General features: G+C 40.6%; 1 protein-coding gene across 3 annotated transcripts; it reads right to left on the bottom strand.

The window, feature by feature from the left end:
- Positions 1-1,365: 1,365 nt before the first annotated feature.
- On the bottom strand, positions 1,366-10,542 carry LOC140939167 (breast cancer anti-estrogen resistance protein 3 homolog). Of its 3 annotated transcripts, none has more exons than XM_073388726.1 (6): positions 10,403-10,542; positions 10,211-10,290; positions 7,229-7,405; positions 4,736-6,589; positions 4,092-4,260; positions 1,366-3,005 (listed from the first exon to the last, which is right to left on the bottom strand). In XM_073388726.1, exons 3-6 carry the CDS (start codon positions 7,342-7,344, stop codon positions 2,514-2,516), a joined length of 2,631 nt encoding a protein of 876 aa, XP_073244827.1. In that variant the 5' UTR covers positions 7,345-7,405; positions 10,211-10,290; positions 10,403-10,542; the 3' UTR covers positions 1,366-2,513. The 3 variants fall into 3 exon arrangements, with proteins under 3 accessions (XP_073244827.1, XP_073244828.1, XP_073244826.1); XM_073388727.1 differs by lacking the exon at positions 10,403-10,542 and having other exon boundaries at positions 1,366-2,505; positions 2,542-3,005; positions 10,211-10,366; XM_073388725.1 differs by lacking the exon at positions 10,403-10,542 and having other exon boundaries at positions 10,211-10,366.

The following is a 10,542-nucleotide window of genomic DNA, read 5'->3' as shown; positions in this document are numbered from 1 at the left end:
TCCCTTTAATATTGTAACGTAAAGTCGTGGTTTGCAATCGCGCTGGCTGAGATAAGAACTCGACGGATTTTAAGAGAAAAGGCGGATTGCAAGCAGTATAATGTCGACGCATAAAAAAGGCAATGGACTCCCTCCTCCCCCAAACCCCAACTACGCGCCCAAAACACGTTTGGTGAAGTCTTCCAAGACAAATCGTGTCATAAGCCTTTTTGATTGTCAGGTCTCCCGTGGCCACTCTGATGACCTCTGGGCTCGTTGCCTGCGTGCAGACGTCTCCTATTTCCTTTGCACGCAGGCAACTGGGCTCGTCACGCCTTCCTCTTCACGAGGGCGCATTATTTATGAGGGTGGGAGGGGGGAAAGTCCTCCCTTTTGTGACCTCTCTTGGCCTCTGAATTACGATCGGTGCCAGGAAGTAAATTTCGAAATGAGAATTCTGCATTAATGAATCACAAGAGAACCAGAAAAAAAAAATACCACAACATTCCCAAATCGACGTAACAAATTATGGGAGCGGGTGTTGCCCTCAGCGGTTAGCATCAGTCGTTTTAGTCCAAGGGGTTTTAGGTCTTCGTTTTTGGGTCTTCGTTTTAGTAACATCCCCTTTGGGGACACAGAAAAAATCTAAGCCCCAGATCGGATTCGAACCCACGACCCTCCGTGTTATACCGAGGCATTTTTTCAAACCTGACTAAGGCCCCGTCCACACGTATCCGCTTTTACTTGAAAACGGATATTTTTTCTCCGGTTCCGACCTACCGTCCACACGTATCTGGTGAAAACAGTCACCCAAAACGCATCTTTTCAAAAACGCTCTCCAGAGTGAAGATTTTTGAATACGTCGGCTTTTTGTTTACGTGTGGACGGACGAAAACGAAAACGTTTTCGAATATCATGATGTCATACATCATTAAATACATAATATACTTCAAGCATGACGCATGCTCAATAAGGGATGCTATCGTATTTCCATCGTTTTAGCGTTTTCGCGTGGACGGGGCCTAAGACTTATGTAATCCTCATGGAATTTTCCGGCTCAGACAGAAAAAAACGGAATGAAATGAAAGGCGGATTTTGCGTTATCTGCGAAGGTCGACCTAAGTATGACATGTGGTGTGGATGAAAGAGAAAGAACGCACAAAATGCATTGCTTGTGGCCCCCTCTTTAGGTTTTGATTTAGGCTCGGGGCAGAATACAGCGTGACCATTTTAGAGGCGGGTTTCTCATCCTTGACGAGACTGACCGCGCGGTACGTTAACAGGGAATTTTATTGTCCAACCGTTGTGAGAGCACGTGATGTCACGACACGCTACGTCACAACGGTTAACCCTCCATCCCGCCTACCAACCAACCAACCAAACCACTTCAATAACATTCTTGTTTATTTAGCAAGCATTCAGTATTTACAACTAATTACAAAAAAACTAAAAGTGTACAACACATTTGCGTCAATAATCTTAAGATAATATTTGCTCAATTCTGTATCGGTTTTATCTAGAAAACAAACAATATTGAACAACGTAACGAAAATAGAATGATAACCTTATAGGTATCAGGAATTTGCCTTCACTGAAAAAGGAAACGGAACTAAACTTAACAAATATAATGAATCAAAACTATTTTAAGAAGGTTAGCCACCTCAAATAATCATTTTTATGAAGTCAGGAAAGTATCACGAATAAACCAACAATGCACAAAGAACCCTGATTTACAATGACACTGTCACAATAACGATGCTTAAGGAATAAAAATACGTTTTAAAAAAAGTATTTCAATTTTCATTATTTACGATCAAACAACACTAACAAAAAAACATTGAAAATTCAAGCATTTTACAGTTACACCTTCAGCCTTAAAACCATAAAAATCCTTAAGACCCACCATTTTCACCAGACAATTTTTTCGCGGTGCTATTAATCATTTTGTGTAACTTTTTAGTCTGAGGATGAAACTTTCAGCTTCACTTGTTGACCGTAAAAAGCTCAAGATTTCCCTTCCAGATGAGAGTCGACGCTTATTCTGGCGGGCTCACGTTTCAGCCACCTAACTAAACGCGACACCCCCGGCCTCGGTTGGAAATAATCAAAAGAATTAGATCGAAGTTTTATAGTGCCGAAGTGACCAAAACTTCTATAACTGGCCCTTGTAACTGGTCACTGTCTTGGAGCCGAACAAGTTTATACCTGATTTAATCAAAATCTTCAACTAAAACTAATTTTACCAACGAGAGAAACATTTGTCAGCAATCAGTAAAGAACAACAACTGGTTCGGAATTGAAAGGGATATTAAGACTCGATATAAGTTCTTTAGATCTTGATGTGCTGTCCTTCAAAAATACATGTTTAGTCATCCTCAGCAAAATAAATGTCGGTGTAGGGATTTTCGTGACGTGCATTCATGATGATGTTAGGGTTCTTACTGGTTCATCGCTTTCCCAGTCATTCGAACGCAGCACAAACTTACGATCTACGACTGCTTTGGCGTACACGAAACTTACGTTGAGGTCCTTCTTTACACACCAGCGGACGAGACTGCAGAGTTTTCTGCACTTTCAGAAAGCCATTGTAGCAAGGTTTTTAGTTTAGTTGTTCGGTTAGATGGATCAGGACCCAATCCAAGTACATTCCCAACGTTCACTTTTTCTTGAAAATACTCAAAAAGTAGAGCATTCACTACATACTCTCTTGTTTTCAGACGAGAAATAGCTTCTTGGCGGAACTCTTCTAGCTGCTGTGTGAGAGCACGACCGGAGGCCAAGTGTGCTAAAATGACCTCTAAACCGAGGTCTACTTCGGAGTGTGCCCAGTCGTGTAAAATTTCATCCGGGGTCATTTCCATGTATCTAACTAAAGGGACGATATAAGGAAGGCACACTCCAGGGAAAGGACTGGGAGCACCTGAGCTCAAAAGACCAGCCAAGGGCTTGAGGGTGCTGTGGTAGAGAATAGCCGTGGAGCAGCACCGGTGGTGAAGGCAGGACCACGTGTGGTGAAGACGCGTTACCTTACGAAGAAAGAAGACTACAGTTAGACGTTTTGCACGAAAGTAACTATTCCAAAATAACTTGCACGTATTGACATACCGTATTTTGTCAAATAAGCACCGCCCTTGGAAGAAAAAACGTTACTAAGCGCCGCCCCGAATAAGCCCCGCGGCCCTGATATAATCAAAATCAAAAGACATTAATTCTGTTAAATTGGGAAAAGAAAATACCGTAGTTGAAACAATTCTTTTTCGCGTCCAACTTTCAATAACGTCGCCCTCGAATAAGCACCGCTTTTAAGCCAACAAAAATTTAATAAGTATCGCGGCGCTTTTTCGAGTAAATACGGTAGCCCCACAGCAAAAGAAGAACGTATGCTACCAAATATTTTCTTATTTCGTGAAGTGACTTTGCTTTGGTCCAGACTTAAGCCATATACTTGGGTCAATGTTTCACTAAAAGAAAGAGATATGGGCTGGTAGCTACGAAAACTGTGTAGTTAACAACGTAACTGTGAGAAAACTACTATGGAAATCACTCTTATACAGAAGGTACATGAACTTGTGAAAATCTTCCAGACCTGACCCACGGAATAAATGAAAGCGCTCATCGTTTCACATAACGAGCTTGATTACGGTAAATCCGGCGCCCTTTTGTTCACTAACGTGTTTTTTGTCTCATCGTCAACTCCGGTAAATAGATATACGACGAGACTGGACACTTTCTACCGAGATTAGACTTCGACTAACACATTTTAGTAAAATCCAACTAGTGGTCTATTATCATTGCTGCGTTCTGATTGGTTGAGCTACTATTAGGCTATATGTTATAGCCCGCTAGTAGCGAAAAGCGCGTGCTTTTTGGCGGCAAAAAAGGGTTAAAGTCTAGCTATAACTAGCTTTTTTTTTTTCTCGATATTTTTGACCAACTAGTTGGATTTTACTAAAACAATTATTCCTCTCGCCCTTATGGCCTCAGAGTCAATAGCCCATGAGGCCGATTGACTCAGAGCCCATTCGGGCTCGAGGAATAATTGTTAATGAGTCGAACTTCACGCTTATCGCATAATTACACACACAGAAGTGTTATGTATTTCAAACACTTACCTGTGGTAAGGCAAGACCCTCCATGACGGCCATAAATGAGATAAGGTTACCGAGCTTATCGCTTAATATATCAGCCAATTCGATGAGCTTACTAAGCACTTTCTCTCTTGTACCTAAATCACCTGCTGCCACCACCAAAGTTGCCACCCAATGAGAAAGATTGGCGAATCTATAAACCAATTTAATGTAAGATCTAAGATTAAAAAACTGTAAGCTCAGACGAGTCACTTTTAGATCTGTAAGCCTCACTGAGTAGGGCTTGTAACCCCGATCTGTGAGTCTTTCAGTCAGTAAAGATAAGCCTCGCCCCACTAAGAGACAGTACACAACCAAAAATCCTTAAGTATAATACTGCATATGGTTTCTTTAAATTATGATATATTTTTCTGATTGTGATACGTTAATTAAGATAGAATAGTACGCGTGGAAATGTTCACGAGTTTGTTTGGGTGAAGCCCGATAAAGTGAGCACCCCAAGAAACTGCATGGAGGATAAAAGTACCGTCGCAAAAAATGATACTCGATGTTCAGCTTTCTTGGAAATCAAAGACTTAAAGATATATGTACGAAGTTTGAGTCTGGATTATGGCAGAAGAGGAACGAAAAAAGATATTCAAAAAAAGTACGGCCACCTTACTGCTCACCTTTGTAGTAACTCGGATCTTTTCTCTCTTCCTTGAGGAAGCGTCAATATTTCCAATCCTTTGGCTCCTCCAGTGCCATCCTCAATGCTCCACGAGCAACGATGAGGCTCTTCACCCCACACTAAAACAAGGTCCACGCGGGTTATGTGTCGAGCAAGGGTTAGGCAGTCGGTCTCTAAGAAAGGGGTGAGGAGTTTCTCACCAATTTTCTTCATCACACTTAAAAATATTCCTTTTTTGTCCAGGGGCTTTGGCGATTCAGGCTGCAATCTTGTGGCTGTCTCTTCTGACTTGAAAGCGCTGTCATCGGCTGAGACTGACTTGGAACGTGGGCTGTCGTAAAAATCCTGCTTTGAATGCGGGCTTTGTTCGGATTTTGATCTTGAAAGAGATGGACGCTGTGGTTTTTTCGGTGGCGTAGAGTAACGCAGCTTGGATTCAGCCCCAGTTGGTTTGTCAGATGTATTATTGACTCCCTCAGATGACACGCCTTTGATCTGAGCCGCCGTCAAATTATCTCCTGAATGCCTTTTGTCAGGAAAAACACCATCCTCGATTTTAGACTGCACAGCAAGCAATCCTTCACCAGGGCAGGAGGGTGAAGAAGGTGCGCTAGACCTTGACACAAGCTTTGGTCTAGGCAGCACCTCTTTGTCGGACAATGTTGGGTCTGATTTTCGAAATGACACCACTCTCTTGGGTCTTGGAGGAGGTTTGTCATACAAATCGTCTCGGCTTCCTTTAGGACTGTCATACAACCCCTCCGTGCTGGCTCTAGGCTTGTCATAGACATCTCCTGGACTTTGGTTTGCACTATCATTTAACTGGTTACCCAAGCTGTTTTGGCTACCCACGCTCGGAGGCCTGTCATTCATCGCTTGAGAATAATTCTCGAGCGATGGTTCGTTATAAAAACTTTCTCCAACTTGTGTTTGATCAGGATTGACACTAAAGCTTTCCTCACTTTCGAGAACACAGTTTTCCTCTCTCTTCTCCTCTCTCCTTATTGTCGAATTTTTGGGTTCGGTTGGCTTGTCATAAAAATTGTCTGAATCAACTTTTAAGTCAGGTTTTTCATAATAATGGTAAGGGTCTTCCGCGATTTCTTCTTCAATGTTTGTTTCATTTTCTCCAAATGGCGCCTCATAGAACCTATCTGATATGTTCTCTTCTTTGGAAGCCTTCTCAAGGAACTGCCCTGGGATCTTTTGTCTTTGTTTTGACTGAACTGTACCTATTACGTTGCCTGAGGCTACATGGACACCATTAAGTTTCTCAGACAAAACGTTACTCCCGTTGTTAACAGTAAAATGCAATCCAGGGTCACTATTCTTTCGTGTATATTTGTCCAATTTCTTTTGCCGCAAAGGACCAGTTCCTGGGGCTTTTGGTGGACACCCGTTAGAAGGGCTTGCATTGAAAACATATCTGTTATGAAAGTCATCGGTTGATAACAGAGTGGCATCACGGCTCACGGCGTGCGTAATAACAGCTTGAGTCTTTGGGGACAACGGTTTTCCTTCCGAAACGTAATAGTTGATGAGTTCGGGTATTGAGTCAAAGCTATTTTCAGAATCCTCAGTTCTAAACTTGATCCTCGTCCCTTTGGACGAGTTCACTTTACAGAGAGGCACATGAATAGATTCTCGCTTGTGCCGCACCACTATAAAGCAGCTTCCAGGCTTAGCAGGATCCTCCCGCACCAAAAAGTGCCCGTCACGACGCAAGTAACGCTCAGCAAAATCTGCCGTTATCTTGCCATGAAACCACGCTTGCTTCTCCAATGGCAATTTATTGAATGAATCAGCATCCCCCTTTCCTCGCTTCTTTTTCCTTTTTAGGATATCTGCTAATCTGCAAAACAAAACAAACAAACATATCTATAAACAACCCACGAGCATTCCACTGTTCTGCAAAAGGCTCACACAGACAACAAGGTCTTACATATTTAACATCTCTCGCTAAACGTTTGTTTCGACACTGCTAACAAGTGTTTGGAGTTACAAGTTAAACACAATGGTAACAACTTATTGAACATATTGTATGCACATTGTTTTACGTAACCTGTTCCAGGCTCTCAGATAGTGGAGCCTGGAACAGGCTATGTTTTACGTCGAAATAAAATAAACACGACTAATGTCCTTGTAAATATAACTCTTCATGTCTCGAACATGATACATCAATGAAAACGCACGCGAACATCAGCACTCTCTGTCTTTCGCCATAAACGCTACTTTCGATCCATCACGAAGTTTTAACCTTTGAATGGGGTGATACAAACTACTTTGTAATCGAACACTGGGAAATGTATCTGATTTACGCGCTTAATTATTTACATATACTGTTTCTGCTACGTGGTGAACAAGTTATCACAGTTGGGGCATAACTAACTTCAAGGGGGCAAGAATTTACGACACGAAAAGTATCCCCGTATTAGAACAATTACAACGACTGAACTAAATTCTACACAGAACACACAAACACCAGTGTTACCTTCTCATGGGTGATCGTGGCCTAGGTATTGTGTCTTGTCCAATCTTTTGCTCAATCTTCACTCTTGCAGGAAGAGTCCTACTTCTACTCCTAAAGTTCTGCGTCTCAGTCGACATAGCTGTTTTCCTTTTTCTTTTCACCAGTTGACAGTTACCACAAACGGATCTACATAATAAGCTTAAAACGGAAAAATATCATCATTGAGATAGACGAACTTAGTCGAAATTCCCGTTGAACAAAAGCTGTCCGTGTTAAACACACTGAAAGCGGATGAACTCTACACGTCAATCGCCATAAAAAATGCTTTGTACTAAATGACGTTTCAAGTGATATTGCTCTCAAGTTACGGGCTTGCAACAAAGAACAATACAGCGAAAAATGTTTCTTCTTTAGCAGAAAAAACTCGTATAAGAGCGGCCTATGTTGCTTTTCTTGCATCATGTTTTTTTTAAACTTTTTTTTCTAATCCAATAATGTGTCCTCATTTTTTTTCTAGTAACACGTACTAGAGATTATAAGATTTTTTTTCATTAATTAACACTAAGTTCTTAAAATACAATAAGATGATATACCTATATTCTTTCTGTATCTAAACGTTCTTGATGCTTCATACATTGCCGTGTAGACGTCGACAAAAGGGAAATAAAGATGAGACGCTAAATGGCAAGGAGACAGTGTCTCGTCTATCCTTACGGTCAATAACTCCTTAGAATTAGTAATACTTTGAACCAAGAGTTTTAAAACTTAAGCTCTACAGATCTGCTGTGCGAGATTTTAAAAGTCTTTTCTTATATGTTAAGACTCCTATACAAAAAACGCTTTTGTTTTCACGCCATGAACATATCTTTCCTAATCCTGACCTGATGCGCAAAGATTGCGTTGCATCGCTCTAAGGATCTTAGAGGAAATTTAATTTTAGTCATTTTAGTCAAATGACCGACAGCTTCGACAAACCGGCATGATTGATTGAAATTCTAGATCTACAAGCGAATGGCCTAAGGAAGATGACGTCACAATCAAGAAAAGAACTCCGAGCCTTCCTTCTTTTTTCAGATTCACCCTCAACCAACTTCTAAAGGCCACAAAAACCGGTCAAAATAGTCAGTGTTTTTGCATTTTTTGATGTTGGCATCTTATAATTTCTGACTAAAGTTATTCAGAGTTTCAGCCATTATGCAAACAAGTCCTTAGTCTTTTCCGATCCTCCAGAATCCGACAAAGAAAACTCAACACCATGACTTTGTAAAATGACGCGCGGTAAAATTACTTCCTAACAACGACTGATACACCGTAGAAAGACTGTAAAAATGTGTACCTTGACTCTACAATCATACTGCCCGTTGCTAACCACGACAATAATTCTAACATAAAAATACGTGAAGGTGTTTCATCCCTTCCGAATCTTCTTATAAAATATACGGTATGGATCGCTAATCTAGCGAAAAATTGACGTGACAGGAGTTCTTTGATTGTATAATTCGCTGACAAATTATCACTCCACGAGACATAAACCCTTTAATTTGCCACAAACAATGAGGGTACAAGTTCGCCTTTTTCCTACCCGGCTATTTGTTTATAGGGTTCTCTTACTCTTATCAATTAGTGATGCTTCCAAACCAAACTTGTTCTTCTAGTGAGACACATGTCGGAAGTTAGTAAAATCCGCAGGTATTCGAAAAAATTGCCCCGAGGTTATGTTTTTGGTGAATTAGTCTTGTCTAGACTTACGCTGCAAATTTCACAACAAAAATGGGAATTTTTTTAATCTTTCTTAAATTTTTCTTTTCTTTTCTTTCACAACCGGAAGTGACGTATTAGAGCTTCTTTTCAGGTTTACTTTCACTTGCAAATGAAGTATATTTGATAAAGGGTTCGCCGAAATGTGCTGAAGCAAGACAGGCTCATACCCAACACGATACAATTCTTGAAGATGAAGAATTCTGCAATTGTAAAGCAGGCCAAGATTTTGCCCTACCCTCTTCTCTAATTACTTCTTATCATACGTAGCATTTCAAGTAGTCAATCAACGGACTCGATTGGTGACCGAATGACCTGTTGATTTCCTACCATTTTAATAACACAGTGTAGTTTTTTAAACGAATTTCCAAGGTATTATGGTCTTAAATTTTCCTCGCTAGAACCAGCAGTGCTTTTTGTGAATAAAAATACGCATAAAAAACTGATCATTTTATTTGATTAATGGTTTGCGGTAATTTGCATTCTAAAATCGCCAACAGAGCGCGATGTCTTGTGTTTACCGAACTTTTTGTTTTCCACTGAGAAATCAAAGAATCATCGGACTGGTCTGTAACCTTTTTCTAACAACGTAATGATGAATTTTTCACCTAATAACGATGAACATTAGTTAATAGTTCCACAACAATAATGGCGTACAGAAAACGAAATGGAATCAATTAGACAATGAATATAGCAGGCTAAAGTACACAATCAACGAAAGAAGTCAACGCCGCATATAACGGAGCACTGTGTACACATTGAAACGCGTATTTAGGAAGCCCAAGCATTAGAAAAGAACGCAACCGCAATTCGGTGTCGAGGATCAACAATCAAATATGGGTAGGGGTAAGAATATTGAGGTTATTATTCTTGACATGAACGACTGAGTGCCGTTTCCAATGTTGGCAACACGCTATATTCACAAAGAGGGCTAAAACCTTTCGAGTTACACGAACGAGATATTTAAGTCTCTAATGTGTCCGGGCATATAGTGTCTAAAATTTCTTTCATGGGTTTTGGAACTGTTAACAGATAACACGAAACATCCTGAGGAGATTAAAACCGGTAGTAATAGTCAGAAACGCGAGCACACGCTACGCAAAATTTCGGGAATAATGGACTCCTGAACTCCACTACAATGTCACAACAACCGATGTCAAAGACAAAAGAGACAACAAATCTTACAAGAATCGTCCCAAAAGTTTCTGCTTTGGAAAAAGGAAGTGTAAAAAGAGTGATTCTCACCTTATTCATCCAACATTGCCATGAGCCGTCTATTCGATCTCTTTACCATCTAATAAACATGCAGAAACGCTTCACTGACCCTGCGAGAACGGTTATGTGTTAATAATAGAACAATGGTGATTGGTGCAATAAAGTACGGCGTTGTCACTCAGCAGTGATTGATGAAATACAATACTTCTTTCTTCAGTCAACCTTCAAGTGTGGAATCTTCCAGAGCTGTCGTCATCACCGTAGAATTGTCCAAATCCCGCAAAAACGTAGGTGTAGTGTACGGGTAGAACCATCCCGGCTTTTTAACGTCCCTATTAATCCAACCTAAGAATTTTACGGGT

The sequence above is a fragment of the Porites lutea genome, chromosome 5 (assembly GCF_958299795.1).
Source record: "Porites lutea chromosome 5, jaPorLute2.1, whole genome shotgun sequence".
NCBI lineage: Eukaryota > Metazoa > Cnidaria > Anthozoa > Scleractinia > Poritidae > Porites > Porites lutea.
The sequence above is the reverse complement of the archived record's forward strand: the minus strand, read 5'-3'. Positions and strand labels throughout refer to the sequence as shown.